At 45.8% G+C, this 20,510-nt stretch overlaps 2 protein-coding genes across 24 annotated transcripts in view; one reads left to right on the top strand and one right to left on the bottom strand.

Moving 5' to 3' along the window:
• Positions 1 to 14,345, top strand: mmrn2a (multimerin 2a). 3 transcript variants are annotated; one of them, XR_003410002.3, is made up of 9 exons: positions 2 to 427; positions 6,138 to 6,260; positions 6,373 to 6,479; positions 6,813 to 6,887; positions 7,652 to 7,789; positions 8,900 to 9,321; positions 10,240 to 11,752; positions 12,910 to 13,451; positions 14,207 to 14,345. XR_003410002.3 is itself a non-coding variant. In XM_027000400.3 (8 exons), exons 1-8 carry the CDS (start codon positions 102 to 104, stop codon positions 13,308 to 13,310), a joined length of 3,105 nt encoding a protein of 1,034 aa, XP_026856201.2. In that variant the 5' UTR covers positions 2 to 101; the 3' UTR covers positions 13,311 to 13,545. The 3 variants fall into 3 exon arrangements, 2 of the variants coding, with proteins under 2 accessions (XP_081580451.1, XP_026856201.2); XM_027000400.3 differs by lacking the exon at positions 14,207 to 14,345 and having other exon boundaries at positions 12,910 to 13,545; XM_081724325.1 differs by lacking the exons at positions 7,652 to 7,789; positions 14,207 to 14,345 and having other exon boundaries at positions 1 to 427; positions 12,910 to 13,545.
• bmpr1aa (bone morphogenetic protein receptor, type IAa) overlaps positions 13,886 to 20,510 on the bottom strand; it is a 20,269-nt gene continuing 13,644 nt past the window's right edge. For all 21 annotated transcript variants that reach the window (XM_081724338.1, XM_081724336.1, XM_081724331.1 and 18 more), the window contains 10 exons: positions 19,191 to 19,356; positions 18,987 to 19,089; positions 18,774 to 18,870; positions 18,475 to 18,568; positions 17,997 to 18,135; positions 17,714 to 17,906; positions 17,168 to 17,465; positions 16,698 to 16,873; positions 16,170 to 16,300; positions 13,886 to 15,883 (listed from right to left, as the gene is read on the bottom strand). In XM_081724338.1, the coding sequence (XP_081580464.1) occupies positions 15,758 to 15,883; positions 16,170 to 16,300; positions 16,698 to 16,873; positions 17,168 to 17,465; positions 17,714 to 17,906; positions 17,997 to 18,135; positions 18,475 to 18,568; positions 18,774 to 18,870; positions 18,987 to 19,089; positions 19,191 to 19,356 (1,523 nt within the window). In that variant the 3' untranslated portion in view covers positions 13,886 to 15,757. The remainder of the gene's footprint in view (positions 15,884 to 16,169; positions 16,301 to 16,697; positions 16,874 to 17,167; positions 17,466 to 17,713; positions 17,907 to 17,996; positions 18,136 to 18,474; positions 18,569 to 18,773; positions 18,871 to 18,986; positions 19,090 to 19,190; positions 19,357 to 20,510) is intronic.

Raw genomic sequence — 20,510 nt, forward strand, 5'->3', positions numbered from 1 at the left:
GTGGAGCCCTTGCTGAGACTTCACATGCTTTAGCAGCAAGCGCCTGCACGTGTGTTTGTGTGCACGTGCACGTGTGTGTGTAGTGAAGCAAGCGGACAGACATGATTGTGCTGAGGGTGGTCGCGTTACTACAGGGTATGCTGCTGGCCACACACTGCCAGCTCGGAGCGCGGGGCCCACAGGAGGGCGCGAGGGAGAGGCCAGCGCGTGCCCGCTGGGACCACGCGCCAACACAGCCAGCTTTCGGAATGAGCCGCCCCAACGCCGGGGAATACGGGCAGGGCCCGCATGCCTTTGGAGACGTCCGCCCGGCCCAGGAGCAGGGGCACGGAGAACGCAGCAGCAGGCATCCCTCGCAGGGACTGCCGGAGGAGACGCCGGACACTTCAGCAGACACAGGCAGCCCGGCCATGCCGGCACGCACGGGGTGAGTGCTTCTTCCCTGCTACTCCACTCAAAGCCACGTGCTTTCCCGCTTTCTTCCAAGGTTCTGGGATTCGTTCAGTCTCACTTCATCACTGGCATTCGTTTGTTGGTTCATGCACACCAGTTAGGCTGGGTATGGAATGGGGAAGGGGGTTCGATGCAACACTGGGAGATAGGGAATAGAGAAAAACCAGCTAACCGAACACCCAGCCGAGCATGACCACTAAACCAGCTGGCATGAGCTGGCATGTTTGGACAAACGGATGAACAGAGAACAAGCTGATGTGCTTTGAAGTTCATTATTTCTACTGGAGTACCACACAGCTATAGGCAAAGCAGCAGTTCACGAAGCAAGAGCTGTAAGAACAGAGAGAGAGAGAGAGAGAGAGAGAGAGAGAGAGAGAGAGAGGGGGAGAGAAAACAAAAGACATTGATAATGATAGAGAATGAGAGAGACAGGGAGAAAAACAGACATGGGCTCTGTGCTCACAGGACGCTTTTCCTGTACCAGTCTGGTCAATGTCCCCGCGCTAACGACCATCATCTCAGTCTCTCTCACAGTCACTGCTAAACTGACTGGGAAACTAAACAAAGGCCAAAACTTTCAGCAACCACATCCAAGTGCCCTCCACAGAGCCCCGAGCCCTGTACACAAGTGCAGCTCTCATGATGTAACTTCCCTCACTTGGCAGGACCTTGCCATGTGCCCAAAATGTCTGAAACACACATGTTTCCTCTTAGTCAGAGCTAATCAATAGTAATTCATGCTAATTGCTCAGAAAGGGAAGGCAGTTCTCCGCTGAGACCAGTCTACGGCTGCACTTGGCACAGGCTGATCTCTGCACTAGAGCATTGTTACTGCCAGCCGTGACCATTTGAACTCGGGCATATCCGTTACCTACTCAAGCACTGTGTAGCAAACCTGGCTCCCTGACAGAACGTTCCTATGGGGTTTTGCCCAACCCAACCACTTAGACCTTCTGAAGAGAAGCTACTTAGAACTTAGAAGATGGCATTCACAAAGAGCTATTTGATCAGTTTCATCAGCTGGTTTTACTGATGTGGGGATGTGGGCAGGGGCACGCAGTTCAGTGCTGTCTCGGAGGGTGCAAGGACATTGAGGGAAAGCAGGGAAACGAGTGACCCTTCAGGACACGCTCGTCTGGAACCACGAACGCTCGCTATAGGAAGATTTACAGCCCAGGACCTTCTCCAGGTCCTCATTTCGGCTATATTAAAATCCGGTTCCCCACTGATTTGCGACTAAGCTTTAATACCAAATGATTCCCAGTTGATTGTGCTCATTACAAGTGCCATTTAGGACAAGGCTAGGCTTGGCGTTTGTTCAGAATACAGAACATTTATCATTAAAGTTAAGATGGGAAGAGCCATTGAAAGGCAGCCAGCGGTAAAGACAGGCCAGGGCCCTTGGGGCTAGGGAGCATTGTCAGGAAGGACCGTCACGCCTGGGTCACTCTGAAAAGCTGAGGATACAGAGAAAGAGTGCTGGTTATCAGTGATAAGGAACAAAACTGTAATAGAGGGGGAAAAAGGACCCAAGAATGATTAGGTCTAACCTATTCAGCTATTCCAGGACAGGCTCAAACTGGACCTCCTGGAAGCGGGTGGGGTGGGGTGATCATAATCTCGCTCTCCTGTTAGATCTCCGCATGGCTGTGCACCTTGTTGCTATGTTCCCAATCCCCTCTTCATGGAATTCTTCACCTTAGCTTTGGTTAATCCCTCATTCTTAATTAGACTTGCTGAAGTTGTACAGCTACCAGGGAGAGATTACAGCGTTGAGTTTATTTTCAGAGTCTCTCACACACTGTTGGTCATATTGCTCTATATGCTTTTCTCCTTAAACCAACATTAGAGACATTACACATGCCACTTTATTTTAGAGTTCTGTAGGGCAAGTAATGCAACACAGTCTTTCCTAAACAAAACAGAGCAGTTTCAGTCCCAGATGGACTTCTATAGTCAGAATCAGTGAGAATCACTTACTAAATAAACATCCCCGCCCCCCTCAAAAAAAAAAAAAAAAAACAAACCAAAATACTGGTTCTTAATCATTCTCTGGACAGAAGGCCAAGGATAGTGCAGATAAAACATATGTTATGTGAGGATTTCTTTGGACTGTCCTACAACAACCTTGAACAGTAGTCCACAGGGAACTGCGTTTGAGTCATGGACAGGGGAGGAGACATAGATCAGACAGTGATGACCAAACTGGGAGTAGCATGTACTGTGGAGAAGAGACCTGCACTGGTGTCTCCGGCACAGACAGCCTGAAGGTCAGAGGTCTCACTGCTCTCAAAGTGTGCGTGTGAACATCGGTGGGCATCTTCAGAGGGACACAGCCTCAGGAGACTGGTAGACGCTTCCTTCCTGTGACATCACTGCTGAGCAACAGGAAGTGACACGGGGTGGTTCGGCACGTCAGGCTGCGGAGTGGGGAAGGCCAGGACAAAACTCACAGACATGTGTCAATAAGAAATGTGCTGCAATGCAAGTGCTCATACTGCATTTAACAGCCAAAGTGCCCAAATATGACTTACATAACAATGCTTTCAACGCCCCATCACATTCCCACGGCTTTGCTGTGTGAGAACGGTGTAGCACTGTAATAAGATCCAACTGGAATGACTAGTCTATGGCTGAAATACTGTTTCAATTCTTTATGTTGGAAGAGGGAAAAATTAAATTCTTTACTGAGGGTAAAAATTTAACACCTCTGCTCTGTGTAAAAACAGCGCTGTGAATCTGGTTTTCAGACACTTGAGAGCGGACCTTTCTCAGCGGTGCTTCTGTAAAGAAACAAACTGGACTGCAGAAGTAACAATGCTGGCAGAAAGCAACACCCTCTCTGTGTGCTCTTACCTCTGTGTGCTCTCTGGAACGTCTTGGAAATGGTAGATTTGAGAGACCAGCTTTTTTTGTTTGCTATACAGTCTGGTGAGAATGAGCAGTGTGTGTGTGTGTGTGTGTGTGTGTGTGTGTGTTCTGGGGGTGGGGGTGGGGGTGGGGTCATAGAAATATTTTGTCTTCATGGTTATGTTGTATTTGTTGCACTAACTAGCTAGTGCTGCCAGGACAAACTGCCCACCAGCTTGCCCTGCTGACTGTACTGCTACGGTGAGAGGCAGCTCCCACTACAGTTCATATATGTGGTCAGCGTGTGTGCTGGCCCACTCTTTTACCCACACATCTGAGTAGAACTGCCTCACAGCTGTGTGCAACATAAGGATCGACCGAAATAAAGATTTACATGAAGATGGGCTTGAATCTAAAATATACACCCACATATGAGGAGAACAATGACTATGCCCATTCTCACACACACACACACACACACACACACACGCACACACGCACACACACGAAACAGGTTCACCTTTGAGCAGTTACCGAGCAGTTACACACAAACATACATTTATATGGCAGAAGACAATGATTTGGCTTAAGATTCAGCTTAAGATGACCTTTTTTTCTGTGCTGTGCATTAGTCATGGTCTCACAGAGGAGTTCGAAAGTAAAACCAACATGTAGTAGTATGATTCTCCCCTCTCCATGTCCCATGGCAGCCATGTCACTGGAACAGGTCTAGTCAGTCTGACGGTGTGGGATCAGAAGTCCTCCTTGGCTCATTTGGATTGGCTTTCAAGAGACTCCTGAGAAAAGACTCCTGAGTGTGATCTCCATCCGCTAAAATATAATTATGTTATATTATGTTAGCCATTTATGACAACACACATGGAAAGTTTGACTTTGCAGCAGACTTTGTGATTTCACTCAGGCTGTGGCTAGCTAACATATAAACACTCATAACAGTAAAAAGCCAGCCAAGAGTAGCCAGCCCTGCATATGTGTGGCAACACAGACCCCATTATGTTCAGTCCATGTAGCAGGGACCCGTACATTCACCTCTCGCCTTCCTGAGTGGCGTATTTGGATGCAAGTCTGCACAGGTGAAAGAACAGTACACATCTGTTTTCAGCAAACATTCGAACAAGAGCAGATGTGGTGAACGTGTTCTCAGCAAACCTCAACATAAAAAAGCAGAAAAAAAACATTTTCGGCAGATTGTTTCAGAAAGACCAGAGCTTTGCATATCTGCTGACATGCAGAAAGCACAGCAGTTTGCTAAACATGTTTATTTACGGAGTGATATTATTACTACCATAAAATTATCATTATTGCACTGGAACACCACTGGGATGAAAAGAGTGTGAAAAGAGGTTTAGAGAAGTAGTGTTATGCAGAAAACCCCAAAACATATAGTTGTTTTCATCTCTGGACAAAATCTGCTCCTGAAGTTTTAAATGATTGGAAGCTGGTCAGAGCACATTGATTTAAATCCAGTGCCCCTGAGGACGAAGGACTCCAGATTTCCCCTCCCCTTACCTGTGAGTCAGGTGTAATGATGAGTGGCCAGTTACACTAAGCGCAGGATTAACTGTTAGTTATTCCAAAACCCTGGACTAGAATGCTGGAGTTTAGGTGCAGAGTTGAAGAGCTCGGCTTCAGATCACATGTTGACATTCGCGTGTTAGTTTTGGCCACCTTAAAATTCATCATCAGGGTTTGACCATAGTCCTACTGTAGGGTTTGACCACAGTCCTACTGCAGGGTTTGACCACAGTCCTACTGCAGGGTTTGCCCACAGTCCTACTGCAGCCTTGACGGTTTTTGCATGGCAGACCAGCTGTGACAGTAACAGGCGTTAAACCTCGAAACCTCGAGCAACGCTGCTGGTCCTGTTGCATTCATACCAGTGCAGCGTCCACTACAGTGTCACTACCATGTCTTTGCTATTGCCATGCAGAGACTTAACTACCACCACCTACTGCAAGCATCGTGACTCTCTGTCCTGGCTCAGAGGGTGGAACAAACTCCTGCTTGCTGTCTGGACAGCAGAGTCCCTTGCAGTCTTCAAACTCAGACTGAAGACCCATCTATTTGTGGAATATTTCAATGACCACAGACCCTGCACCCACTCTAGTACTTATTGTTTATTGCACTTATTGATGTCTGTTATAGAGCTTATACGAATTTTGCACTTCTAGGCATCAGCATTGATGCCTGTATTTCAACAGCATTCTAGTTCAATGGTATCTTGGACTCTAACCTCCTGTACTGGCTAGGATACATTCTATGAGTAGATGACAAAGCACTTTTGTAAGTTGCTCTGGAGCGTCTGCTAAATGCCGTAAATGTAAATGTAAATATTAATGTAGCCTAATAACATAGCAAACGATTCCATTTCTAATGAAATGGGTGTTGAGCACATGTGAACACTGTAACCAATACACTAACTGAGGCACTATGAAAAGATTTTACTGATTACTGAAGCAAAACATCCACTCATGGACTGAATAAGCTTAGCTGGATTCAATGTTTTCCCAAAAAAACAGAACGAACCCCCCCCCCCCCCCCCCCCGCACACACACACACACACACACACACAGACCCCCAGGGTAAGAGTGATAAGACAATCATGTCCCTCTGGGCAATCCATTTTTGTTAGCCTCTAGCCTGTGTGACAGGGAATGGGTCCTTGACCTACAAGCATGCAACACAGAGTCAGAAATGAATTGGCACAGAATACCTTTCACATGCTGGTCTGACCCGAGATCTCAGGCTTTCTCAAAAACACCCTGAAGGCACTGTATTGTGTAATGGGCTTCCACCATTGTTCTCTCTTCCAGGAACTGGTGTGCGTTTGTGCACAAACGTATGGTTACCGTGGCAGTGTCCTGTGGTACTGAGAAATACACCATCAAGTCCCACAGCCCCTGTCCGAATGGAACACCAGACTGTCAGCTAGTCATGTGAGTGAGACTGAAACCACTATGTGCAAAGCCATTTGCTGAGGCAAACACTGCATCTGAAATGCAGCTGTAATTGGACACGTTTGTTAGGTTATTTTTTCATGTTTCTCAGGTACAAACTTTCGACACGACCGGTGTACAGAGAGAAACAGAAGATCTTCACTGCTCTCCTGTGGAGATGTTGCCCAGGTCACGGGGGAAAGAACTGCGAGGAACTAGGTACTGAGCAGTCATAAAAGAACAACAGACTTTCAAAACTTAGGTTAGGTCATAGCTTCAAAACACCACCAACAGCAGTTATACCACACAACTAGCAAACATGCCAGTACTAACAGTATTTTTGCTTTCGTATTTAATAGAAATTCATGACATCGACTTGTCTTTCACAGCACAGATATATGCCAGATCTTCCAAAAGCTAATTTAGACCAGACTCTTTGTGTGTTACATGGCCCTTAACTGTTGTGGAGAAAAGGCCATGTGTAACAAAACGTGGGGGAGGGAAACCAGTAAGACTAGCATCTTCCTCCTGCTCCTTCTCTCTGCCCTTCAGTCGCAGATAGCCGTGACCCAGAGAACGAAGACTCCCGCAGGCTGGACCCGGCAGGCCCTGAGCTCCTGCACACAGGTGCAGACCCCGACTCGGATGTACCGCTTACATGTTTACCTGCTCCAGGCAAGCGGGCTGGAAGGCTTCACTGTTTTGTTCCACTGGCTGTGTCCATTGGTGCTCAGCCCTGAAACAAACTAAGGAAGTGACGAAATGCGGTTGTATAAATGGTGGCTGGTGTTGGGAAGGTCGTCACCCCCCTGGGAGAGCGGAAAGGGTGTGTGAACTGAAAGGACTCCCTTGGCATGAAGCAAGGCCACTCTGGGTTAACCAGCTCTCATGTGCTCAAAACAAAACGTGTTTCCAGAAAGCACAAATACAAGCTCACTGAAATAATGGTGCATTTCACAGGGGCCTGCTAATAACACAGGCCTATAACTAGACATCTTAGCCTTTAGGGTGGTTTAAAACACAATGAAAGGAGTATGCACGAAAGAATTTTCATATCACTGCATAAACCCAAATAACTGACTGTGGTTTATACTTATGAGATATCTTATCAAACAATGCAGTTGGGCCAAAATCAGCTTTTAACAGATTTAAAAGCAAGACTGATAGAATTTGATTTGGTTGAATATCTCAGGAAATGTAAATCGAGGACATTTTGATAAATTAAAAAGCAGAGTGTTTAATCATTGGACATACCATGGAAGGAAAAGGTTCGGAACAACAGTCATATTCACTTTTATTGTTCCAGATTATATAATTATATAATATTTATATTCACTATTATTGTTCTAGATTTTTCCTTACATTATACCATCTTCTCCAAATCTCTCCAGGGTATGAGACACTAACCCACAACCAGAACAATGAGCAAAATGACCATCAAGATGAGGCCCTGAGCTCCAGACAGAACCAATCAGAAGAGCACATGTATGACTATGCCAATAGCCCACAAGAGCAGTATGAAAGAGGGGGTAGGTACCGAGTACTGAGACCTCCTGAAACTACTGAAAACCTATTATTACTAGTGAGACCTCCTGAAACCTACTGAAAATGTATTATTACTACTACTGAGACCTCCTGGAACCTGTTGAAAATGTATTATTACTACTACTACTACTGAGACCTCCTGAAACCTGCTGAAAACTGCTCTAGTCCTCTTATTTATACACACGACATATTAGCCACTTCCACTTCTGTATTACAGGGCACCAGCTTCTGCTGGGGGCACTCCTTGTTATGGGCTTTCTGGTGTACAGCCTGTCTCTTGCATATCCTTACATGCATAGAGGACCAGAAGGCTGAGACTTGGGAAAAGCTTTGTTGTCTACATTTCCACACTGCGATTCCTGTGCCTTGATACCTCCTGTACACTGCTCCCCTCTCATTACAGCTTCCTGACAAGGATATCCGCTCTTTCTCTGGGAATTAAAAGTCCCTCTATACATTGTAGTTTGAGAATGATGCAATAGACTGACACACTAATTCCAATATAGGATGTAAACACATCCCATCACCACACACACAGGACTATGAGGCCATTCTGAAGCCGCTGCACCAATAGTGTATACGTACCAAGTTCACGTCCTCCACTTGAACTAGCAGTAAGCATTGACACTCCCAACACTCCCTAAGGCGGTGAAAAGTTCTCTCAGGGCTCTGGGAGTTGACGTCTTAAGGGAGGTCTTGAAGAGTGACACCTGGAAAGCAGTCAGAGGAAATGGCACTAGACAATTGACATGCCACATAAGGAGAGAAAATAGTACTGGGTGTCCAGAAAGGAAGACTGGACTCTGTAAGCATGACTAGGGACTCACACACAACCATAAAGACCGACTCCTCTTCTCAACTTACTCATAGCTCTACTCCATCCCCTGCTTCTCTCTACATGTACCCCTGACCAGCATGTACACAGACATATAGACATAGAGTCTGGACAGCTTAACTAGCTATAAATAAATAGACACTTATATAAATATATAATATAGGAGTAGAAACTAAAGAAAACATGTTCTTCAAGATGAGATTTCAGTGATAAAGCTCTGTGCTTTTTTAAGTTGGCTACAATCTGTTTCTGCTCTCAGATCCCAATAATGTGTATGACGAACGCAGGCATCTCCTACCTGAAGCATCAGACCCAAACCCTGTGCTCCTGTCTGTCCTGAGAGACATCATGATGTCTCACCTACAGCCAGTACTCGACGCATTCAACCAGACACTAGAACGCCTGTCTGAGGAGATGAGGGACCTTCAGAGGGATGTGGACTACCTGCGGCTCCATCAGAGGCCGGAGACGGAGCCCGGCGTGCCGGGTGGTCTAGGCGACGGACTGCAGCAGCTGCCTGAAAGCTTCCAGCAACTGATGGACCTCAAGGTGGAGCTTGTGCTCCAGCAAGATGAGATGATGCAGATGTTGCACGCAGAGCGTGCCACGCTGCAGTACAACCTGACCAACTTCAAGAAAGACACGGACGTCAAAATTAAACGCAACCAAAAGACACTGCAGGTTCGAATGCACTGGCAAAATTGTCGTGAACATTACACATGGGAAGCAGCCATATGTAACCCTGATATGAAATGGGCAACACCAACATCTCAGCAAATTGTGGCAATCTAGCACTACACATATGAAAGTGTTCAGTACTGCAAACTCTTTTCAGAAGTGGCAGGATCACGTAAAAAAGGGATTCGTAGTTCACTCAATATAGCTGTAAACATCCTTGCATTTGGCCTGATATTTTGCCCATTACTGTATAAAGCCAAGTCACATGTACATTTAAAAAGTTGGAATTTCCCATTCTAATTTAACATTGACAAATGTTGCAGGGGGCATTTTTCTTTGCTACATTTTGCACAGAAACAAACAATGAATATAAAAATGTTACAATTTCACACTGACAGCATTTAGCTGACACTTTTTCCCAAAGCGACTTACAGTTATGACTGAACACAATTTGAGCAACTGAGGGTTAAAGGCTTTGCTCAGGGGCCCAACTGTGGTAACGTGTCAGTGGTGGGGCTTAAACTTTTAACCTTCTGATTACTAGGCAAGTACCTTTAACCACTGAGCTACCACTGCCCCAGTGCTATGTTTTGAATATCATAAAAAAGTGATAAATCAAGATATTTGCCAAACAGTCTGAGTTGTCATAGGAGTTATCACTTTGTAGAATTTGTTTTTCTTTACTCACACTCATGTCTTTTAAACATAAGAGATCGTAATTTTTCTGGAGAGACACTTTTCCGATGTGAAGGGACCCACGGTCATCTCTTTTAACCCGTTCACCCATGATTCTCTGCAGGGGGCACTACTAAGTGGAGATGCTCTGTAACAGGAGAACACTGTGTCTTTTTATAAAGTACTGCATGATGTTTTGGTTGTGTAAGATGTCTAATACGAATAGGATTCTTTGTTCTACCGCAGACAAACATCCTGTTCCTGAATTCCTCACTTTTGGAGGTGAAACAAGAGCAAGACTGGCTGAAGACCGAGCTTGGGAGCATTTTGGCACATGCAAGAATGCCAACCAGACAGGAAAAACCTCAGGAAGACGTAGCCGTCTGGGAGGCCATTGCCCGCCTGGACAATAAAGTGGTCAACAACACCGTGACACTCGGTGCCCTCAACATAGGCCAAGCCCAAACATCAAAGGACATTGAACACCTTCAGCGGGACTGGGAGACCTTGGAGAAACGCATAGACAAAACCCATCGAATGAATGAGGACAGGTATTACGAGGCTTTCCTTGAAGTGGATGGAGCCAAACAGGTGGTTCAGAAGAACGTCCATGACCTGGCCACCAATATCACCATACTCCAAGAGATGCTGCAGGAGATGGAGGAAGACGTGGACTATGTATACAAAGGTTTGTATAAGAATATAAGCTCCAGTGGTGCGTACTGCGACTGTGAGGCCCTCGGCAAATCCGTGGCAGAGCTGAGACAGGCTTTGGCTAATGTCACAGCGCTCGCTAACAAAAACAGGCTGATTATTGACAAAGCAGAGGAGGGGTTATACTGGGGTGATACTAACAGCGGTGCATCAGTGGATGAACTAAAGATGGATTTACTGAACGTGCAAAACTCGCTGGCATTCGAGCAAAGCAAGAGCAGGACGCTGCACCACAATGTGAGCACTCTCCGTAAGGCTGTCTTAGGGAGCCAAATGGACATCGAAGCGCTACAGGAACTGGACAGAACAAAGACTGCTTCTATCAAAGAGCTGTATGGCTCATTCAACTCTCTGCTGAACGATGTTTTAAGGCATACCGAAATAGTGAGGATCCTTCTTGGCGAGGAGGTGCTAGAATTTATAGATTGGCCTCAGCAAGATCAAGAGACCTACTCCCTCCCCGCCCTGAAGGAGAGCATCAGGGACATGCAGGAACAGATAAACGGGCACGCCCGGAGCCTGGCCTCTGTGCTGAATTCTGCGCCACCCGATACGGCCGGTGATGAGCCCTCGGTGCTGGCCGACTGGATCTCAACGGGTCTCAAATGGGGACAGGGTGCCCAGAAATTGGAACCATCCTCAAAGGAAGACAATACAGACCTGAACTTTTTGGTTTTGGAGAAAACAGTAGAACAGCTTCGAGCACAAGTAGTCAGGCTTGAAGAGAAGCAGTGCATATCCTGCTGCAACTGTACCAAAGGTGCTGCCCCCAATGGTGTGGAGGGAAAACTACAGACAGAGCTGACTACTGTGCGCAAGAGTCTAGATGAGCACCTAAGGATGTTTAGCAGACTTTTCAGCAATACAGAAGGTCTGCTAGAGTCTGAAGCAACGTTAGACCTGGACAGACTGTCTTCTCTGATGAAGGAAAAAGAAACCAAACAGCAACAAAAGAGGGGAAAGAAGAGAGCAGGTGCAAGAGGAGGAGAACACAAGGAGCATGCTGACCTTCGCAGCAAGAGGGACGCATCACTGGAAACTGCAGGTAAGAGAAAAACAAACAAACATTTATATGCAGAAGAAAAGAGCAAATGCATCAGAAAAACATTGCTACTACAATTCTAAAGTAAAAGAGTAACATTTTAAGTCACTTTTAGGAATGCACAGACTTACGCTCCTCTCAGGACTGTAATTATATCTCATGCGATAAGGTGAAATCACAGCACAGCTTTTATTCAAATTTAGGTTAGGGCTCGTGATCGTAAAAAGTCGATACTGTGGTCAATGAGTCGTTTGTGAATTTGGAAGAACGTTGCAAATCATTGTACTGAAACTTCAGGGAAACCTCACTTCATGCTGCAGACATCATCAGCTAGCTTTAAACGCCTCTATGACTGCCTCTAGAGATGGGTATTTTAAGCCTTTCCTTTACTGCTTTGGGTTAACAACCTTTCACCCTCTGTTTAAGTGTGTGGTCTCTGACCTTGCCTGTGTTGATAAATGGGTAAGGGCATGTCGCCTCGGATTTAGATTCCAGTGAAACAAGTCATAAATAACCTCATAAGACTTAGATGAACTTTAGAAAAGTAAATAGAATGTGAAGATAATTTTGACATATTTCTAACTGAAAGTGAAGTTTCTCCCACAGCTTAAATAACAGATCAACCTTAACATTTCTTTGCCTAATTTTTAGTGAAGGTGTCAGTAATTCTGAGGAGGAAGGTAGTATGGAAACGGAATACTTCTACTGAACTAACATGCAACTTTATCCTCCCAGGATAAGGGAGGTTTTGGACATGTCTATCACGTTTTCAAATATCACATCTCCCTCTAGTGAACAACAGTTGCAACTGCAATTTCAAGGTCCTTCATTCTCATTGGATGTGTGCAGAAGACTACTTACATAGATTTAGCCTGCCTTAAAACTTTTTTGAAAAAGCGTAGTTAAATAATGCTTATAACCTGTATTGGCAATTTAACTTGGAGACAAAACTATACATTGGTTAGCAAATTACTTAACAGCATTTTCAGAGCAGACAAAGTTTAAACCAACTTGTTCGTATGGCTTGAGACTGACTTTTAGTTTTCATATAGCAGTCACAACCTGGTCTCTAGTGGATTAATTAAAGGGTATATTGAAGTATACACAGTGATTTAGCAACAAAACTGTTTAGTTACTCTTTGCTCTCCATGTCTTCCTAGTGTTTAGCAAGCTACCTGACGGCCCACTGATGTTCCTGGCGAGCAGCCAAGATGGCGTCAACACGCCTGGCACGGTTGTGTTCGAGACGGTGACCCTAAACCGTGGGCAAATGTACTCGCCCAAGACGGGCACATTCCGAGCGCCTAGACCGGGGGTTTACCTCTTTGTGCTGACACTGGACTTTGGGCCGGGGCCTTCTTTAGCCCGTCTGAAGAGAGGGGAGGAGGTATCTGCCTCCCTGCAGCAGGGCCAGAGGAGGCTGGCAGGACCCGCGACTCGGGTCTGCCTCCTCCAGCTGGAGCAGGGTGAGGAGCTCCAGCTGGAAATAGTACGCGGGACCCTGGAGCACAACCCACAGGACAACACCTTCGCAGGACTTCTGCTCTTACAGACCACCTGAGGGCGCTCTTCTGCAAGAAAGTACTGAGACGGGCGCTGGGATGACAACAGGCAGATGACACGCAGAAGTTCATGTTCCCTGCAAGTTTCCAATAGAACTTTCATACTGATTTCTCTTTCATCACTGATTAGGCACATAAAGGTATCAAGTTTGTTTTTATAACTGTTAATGTTTTGCTTTTGACACCTTTTCTCTGTAATGACTTAAGACAAATTAATGTATTCAGTTAATCAAAGAGGATTTAAAATGCATTCTTCGCTCCAACTTTAAAAGATTGACCAGTCCTGGGAGACTGGCCAACTTTTGTGTAACTTTTCCCTACAGGTATAGAGCCTATTTTACAGTATCCTATGTTACAGTATACTACATGCTACATACAAATAGCTGATGCTACTTCTAGACAAACACTGTTGATTCAGGTCTTTCAGTGACGAGTGCAGTGAGAGTAGGGGCCATGTATGTGTATACTGATATTGTATTTGAAAAGATAACTACTCACTAGTCATTACTCTTCAGTAATAGATTCTGTTTCCACACATCATAGCTCAAGATACCACAACCACTCTTCAGACATGTCTAGTAAAATGCAATTTACTTAAATGGAATACATTGGACAAGTATTATACACATGGTTTTTGTATAATCTTGGCAAACTCATAAGGCACACAACAGGAGCTACAGAACACATATAATGTTATGACATACTAGGGATTATGTTTTATTAGCTATGCTTTAAGTACCACAGGGAAAGCTTGGTAATGTTATGATAAAGAACATTTAAATATCTACATCAGGTCACAGATGCTACCGTTCGGTTGTAAAGTCTTCAAGTATGTCTGTAAAGACGTTAATGTGAGAAAAGGGAGTTCTGAGGTCATGCAAATTCCTTTATGCAGCTTTTAGAGGTCAGCCATTCTACTGAGGACTGGGAAGACTCTCTCACTCCACACGTACATCAGTCACACAGTAAAGGGCAAGGCTGCTGAAGAGAAGCCATCATGAAGCCAGCTCTGAAAGCCCTAGGAACCCAGGTGCTTTGCTGCAACGCACGAGACGAAAAGAGGCAGATGCTTTTGTCACGTTGGAACAGACACCACTACTTATTCCCCTTTCAAAGGTTCAGTTTGAGAGAACAAAGCTTTGTGCCAGATTACTCTGTACAGCAACCATTTGATATGAAGGACTTCACATAAATACTTAAGTTTAAAAAAAATAATAATTTTATGACTTCCATGCCTTAACTTTGTTTACTTGGGCCACTGTTTTCTAATGCTTATGTAATCACATAATTTATTTTTTCCAAAGAGCATTTTATGACAACAAATTCTTATTTTAAAAACCTTTAGAATTGTTTCTGTGATTGTATGTCTTGAAAAGTTGGCAGTATTTGACAGCAGTGTAATTAGTCTGGCACTAAAAGTAGTACTGTCCCATAATACTTCATGTGTGCATAAACCCATTCAATTGCAGGACACAAACATTGGTATTCAAGTTGTTCTTTTAGGGGGGTGGACTTGGCACCAAATAATAAAGGTGTGGCATTACAGAACAGAAAATCAAAGGAGATCTGCTTTTCCTGACCACCACACTTGGTAAACTAAGGTTGGTGTCGTCTTGGAATTCTTGCAGCCAGATACTGATTAGATTAGTAAGAGTAGGTAAGATTGACACAAAAAGGCTTGACAGCTAAACATAAACCTAAAACATCGTGAGGAGATACATTTTTAAACTGTCATGATAAAAAATATCCCCTTAGGATGAGAAATACCGCTTTATAGTAGGAGTTAATATTTCTTGAGACACATCTCATGGCAACCAGTGTAAAATTCTGATTGCTGAATAATGTACACATGCCTTAACAACTAAACGGGACACGTAGTGGGAATAACTCTGATCTCAAACCTGTCACAGCGCGAAGCCCCGTGGACCACCACTGAACACCACTGTGAGTTTTACTTTGCATATAGTCTAATATTACAATTTTATTTACATATTTATTATTACAGCAAAAACAACGTATATTTAAGTTTACTCGGTGAAAAGAGTCATTAGTATTTTTCCATATGGCAGGAAGTGAGGTTCATCCCAGAAAATAAAGGGACACGAATGCATACAGAGCTGCTGCAAAAACGACCTGGCTTGGTGTGAGCTTCACTTAGGCAGAAAGGTCATGTCTCCATTATTCCTACACTATTCCTCCCAGCAGGTGGGATCTGACCGAGTCACCTTCTTCCCAAGCCTGTAATCGCACAGCTTTCACAGAAAGCACACGGCTCCTTGTCTGATCCACAGCTCGAACGGTAAAAAGAGCAGCTCCTGGCCCCCGTCTTTCCCACTCCCCGGGACAGAGCGCCAGGCTCCAACCTCCACACCCGACAGGAAACATTAACGCTCAGGAGTGTTACAGCGCTAACTGCACTTGTCAAAGGTGCACGTCAGGACGTGACTTAGATTTTAATGTCCTGCGCTTCCACCATTTTGGCCAAGGTCTTCTTGATGCGCAGGATGGTGAGGCGAGACGCGGGATTGGGGGCCCAGCACTCTGACATCAGCTTCAGCATGGCCCTCAGGCACTGAGGAGGGAAGCAAGGTCAGTTTCTCATCACCACTCAGCACCTGACCATCTCAACCACAACTGAATATGTGAGACAAGGAATCCAGCACAGTCTGGTGACTTTCTTGCTCAAACACTTGATCCATGAGTTAATTACTAGTTCCAGCCGGCGTGCTATAGCAAGCAAATCACCAAAAGGGGCTGGATTCTGTCCCTCCATGGCTGGAGGTGGGCACCCCTGCCCTACATTAACACATATGATCTACATATTCTAATTCAAATATTTATATTGAGAAAACGCTCACCTCATCACTGTTCCACCTGTTGGACACAGTAGGCCTAAGGCCTTTAACACACACTATCTGCAGCATGTCTTCATAGGAAGGGTCTGAGGGGATCATCTCGTAGTATGGCAGCTGGTACTCCTCAACCATGCCTAAAAAGAGCATAAGAATAATAAGGCACACTGGGGTTGAGTCACAGGACTGGTCTTGCTCTTTACAGACGCTGTGTGTAGGAGATGGACACTTTTGGTGTAGGTTAGAAGATGGAGGTGAAGGAGGTTATGCCGCACCCCATGGAGTCAGGTGAGCTGCTCAATACAGCAGTACTGAAAAGAGGAACATGGCCACAACTCCCGAAACCTGGTTACTAGGACAACACAGAACCAGTGTCTCTGGCTTCAGCAAGTCCTGGCTTCTGGAGTGCAGAAATCCAGCCCTGACACTCCGAGCTCTTCCTACCTTAATCATCTGCACCATTCATCACAACCAGCAACACTGTGTGACCCAGGCAGTTTTCTTGCTGCCAGTTTACGGTTGTGTGATCACTACCTCCTGTGACGCAGCGCCTGGCCATTTCCCATACGACCAGGCTGTAGCTGTAGATGTCGGCCATGAGGTAGGCCTGGAAGTGGTTCTTATTCAGCGTCTCGTCCAGAACCTCCGGAGCCATGTAACGCCGCGTCCCCATACGACCACTCAGAGGGACGTCCACTTCATTAGTGTCGCTGATGGACAGAACGAGAAAAAAACTCAATGTGATGACGTCACAGGACATGGTTTGACACCACCATATTATACATCATCACATCACATAACTGGACAGATATAGCTGGGACAGGTAAGTGAAACCATGGTGGACTCCTGAGGCCTACGCAATGAGACCAAGCATGAATTGTAAGGCTGAGGCTGGGTTAATTAGTTTATCGGTGTCTCATTACACCAAGCCAAACCTAAAAAGGCAGCTTTCCGCCTCTCACTCCCAGCCCGAGCTACACCCTAAAGGGGGGGAAGAGTTAAACCTGTTGAACTTGACCGCCAGGCCCAGGTCAGCGATGCAGCAGGTGCCGTTTTTCTTGACAAGGACGTTCTTGCTCTTGAGATCGCGGTGCGCGATGGCCGGCTTTCCCTGCGTTCCATAGATCTCCGTGTGGAGGTGGCACAAGCCACAGGCTGCCGAGTAGGCCAGCCGGAGCAGAGCCTGCGTGTCCAGGGTGCTGAGCTTTAGGTAGTCGTAGAGGGAGCCGTTCTCGTGGTAGTGTGTGATCAGGTACAGCTGAGTGGAAGCTCCCGTGCCATTTATGTCAGCCGCGATAAAACCTGTTCATGAAGCACGGAGAGAAACGGCACAAAGGGATAACCCACATTCGAATGCTGCAATGAATGGAACATCAGCTGTCACCAGTTTACACACGCACCACAAGAGCCGCTGGATATAAATTTTAAAAAGTATCAACTAATGGACTCAATGGAATTAAGTTTAGTTTACCGGGCTACATTTTAATGTAAGATATCTTCTGAACTACTTGATTGGCGTCAGTGTGAATGAACCCTACGCACGCACGCACCCAGTATGTTTTCGTGTCTCATCAGAACAGTCTGGTAGATCTCAGTCTCTCGGAACCAGCTGGCTTCTTCGCGGGTGAAGAACACCTTCACCGCCACCTTCTCCCCTCTCCAGCGGCCGAGCCACACCTCTCCGTAGCGGCCTTTCCCGATGAGGCGCACTGTCTGGATCTGCTTTGCGATGGTCCGCTGCACCTAAACATGAGAGCAAGATCAGCCCAGATGAGTCACAGATACTGGTCTTATGGGTTCTCGATGGCAGAGCATGCATGTGCCACAGCTCACCAGCAGGGGGAGCCCAGAACCACTGCCTGAGGTCTGGGACTGGTTGATGAGGTCTTTGAGAGATTCTCCAGATGGGATGAAGGCTTCATCTTGCTCGAGGTCTCTGTGGTAATGCCGCGTCTCTGTCTGCCATTTATACCTGAGCAACACAAACAAATCCATTCCCACAACTGACGGCGATCTCACCAACTGACCACAATCTGCGCCCTTCAATATCTGCACAGCTCAAGCCTTCATCTACATATCAGTACCATGATGTGGGCAGCCTTGTCTCAAATCTGATGTCCAAATACACACCAGCACCTGTGCATTTACATTTTCTTTCTTTCTTTATTTGGAAAAGGAGTATTAGACCTAATCACTGAATCGATGCACATTTGAATCTAAACATGATGCATCTGCAGACAAAATAGGATAATTCTAGAATCTCACTGACCCGCTAAAAGTAACCTTCGAGGGTCATGTCAGATGGCCTTACCTATAGTAACAGACCACACTGATGCAGAGGAGAGTGCAGCAGCACACAGTGACTGAGATGAGGAAGGCCAGCCAGTGTGGGCCAAAGGGCATCTCTGTAAACCAAGGTCAACGACAAGTCAGCGTTATTCTATAGTATTATACGGCTTCAGCATTACATCGCCCAATTTCAAGAATTCTCTTTGCATCTCAGCTGTCTAATTATCTGTAGCGAAGGCAAAACATCCATATTTGATGCCACAAACAAAATCTGGGCTGCTGTTGGCCTGGTACAGTGCCAACAGCAGTTCAGGACCTCACCTGTGCTTTCGGGAGGCAGTTCAGGCTTAAGATCCCGATTACAAAAGTCCGACTGACAGCATTCGATGGTTCGTCTAGTCTGCGCATACTGTGAATCCTGGGAAATAGTGTTCGATTATTCCCTCATACCATGACAGTTGTTTAACAGTCTGCTGAAATACGAAATCCACTGGATGTTTATGTTCATAAACAATAACAAACGCTTGCCTTTACCTTGCACTGGAAATGTGAGCCTTCATACTTCATGCAGCCAGAGCTCAAAAACACGTCTCCATTTTCATCTTCCTCGATGATGGCAAAGCATTGGCCATTTGTCCTGTCAATATCAATGATGAGTTTTGATTGGATTTTTACAATACTCATCCAGTCCTTCAGTTTATCCTCTCTCACCAACATATACAGTCTCACACAGCTCACATGCACGTGCTGTTCTTGGCGCCCTCTGGGCAGTGGCCTGAACAGTAACAGCTGAGGAAGCGTTCTGCGTCCTCTGGCTCGACGGTGGAGTCGGGCCCTGGCCTCCTGGAGTCTGGGCCATGCTTTACGCCCGTGCCCTGCAGCACGTGGTCTGGGTTCTGGCCGGCTGCAGGAATGAGAGGAACAGGTCACACCGACTATAGGAACAAGACAGCATTCCAGCTTTTGGAGCACTGGAACGGGCAATAGTAAAAGTGCAACTGGAACGTTTTTGATAACCAATGTAAAAATAATAAATGAACAATAAATAAGACAAAGTAAAAAAAACAAACAAAAAAAAAAACCAAAAAACAAAAACAAAACACATACACACACACAAACACTATGTTCAAAGAGGCCACCACACCCACAGCCATAACACCCAACACCTACTACTTCATTATGTCAGTCCACTCAGTTTCAAACAGGTGGGCAGGATGCTGAGTATTCATTTGAAGTATCTAACCTTGTTAACATTCTCTTGACTAGTAGACCTGATTTGGTGAAACCTAGCTGCTTCCAGCACCAGTCCTTAAGAGGTGGTTGTGTTCGGACTACAACACAAAGCTTCAACGACGTAAAGGGGACGAGCTCATCCGTTAATTACATCCATCCTCACCACAGCCAGCACAGTCGCTCCCATTCTGCCCAGTTCAACTTTTACCTTCACTTCCCTCCTGTTTTTTCTCTTCCTAGAGTGAGGTGGCAGCTCAGCAGCCAGACAGACAGAGAGTGTGTGTGTGTGTGTGTGTGTGTGTGGGGGGGGGGAGCATGACTCCACTCTAGTCGTTCTAGTCCAGACTTGTCGGTAAGACGGCTAATCGCTCCGCGAGCAGCTCAGAGGCTCGGCAACACGGAGATCTGGTTATCAGCCGGATTCCACCCTCAGATCTTATTACCAGTCTGTGCTCCTTTATTCCGGCTTGCCCACCCGTGCGCCGCTCGCGCGGCCGATCTGGAATTCTGTCTGGATTCTACTCTCAGGGCTAATTCTATTACGGCTCGCTGATTAAATTGCGACGGAGGGAGATAAAGGGGGCTCAGTGCAGAGTGGCTGGCTTTATAATTCACTTTACTCTGAGTACACACAACGAGGACGCAATACTCAGAGGTCCAAGGTACTTCAATAAAAAGCACTTTGGTTCTGGACAATAATCTTAAATAATTGTTATCCCGTGCCGCCAGAAGCTAGCTATGTAGCAAGCGGCATCTGTGCAGACGTTTTATTTTGCATGTCAGAGAGGCATGGTGCTAGCCTGTCTCCTTCTTAGAACAGCAATA

This window comes from Electrophorus electricus, chromosome 12 (assembly GCF_041902795.1).
Source record: "Electrophorus electricus isolate QZ-2024a chromosome 12, ASM4190279v1, whole genome shotgun sequence".
NCBI classification, from domain to species: Eukaryota; Metazoa; Chordata; class Actinopteri; order Gymnotiformes; family Gymnotidae; genus Electrophorus; species Electrophorus electricus.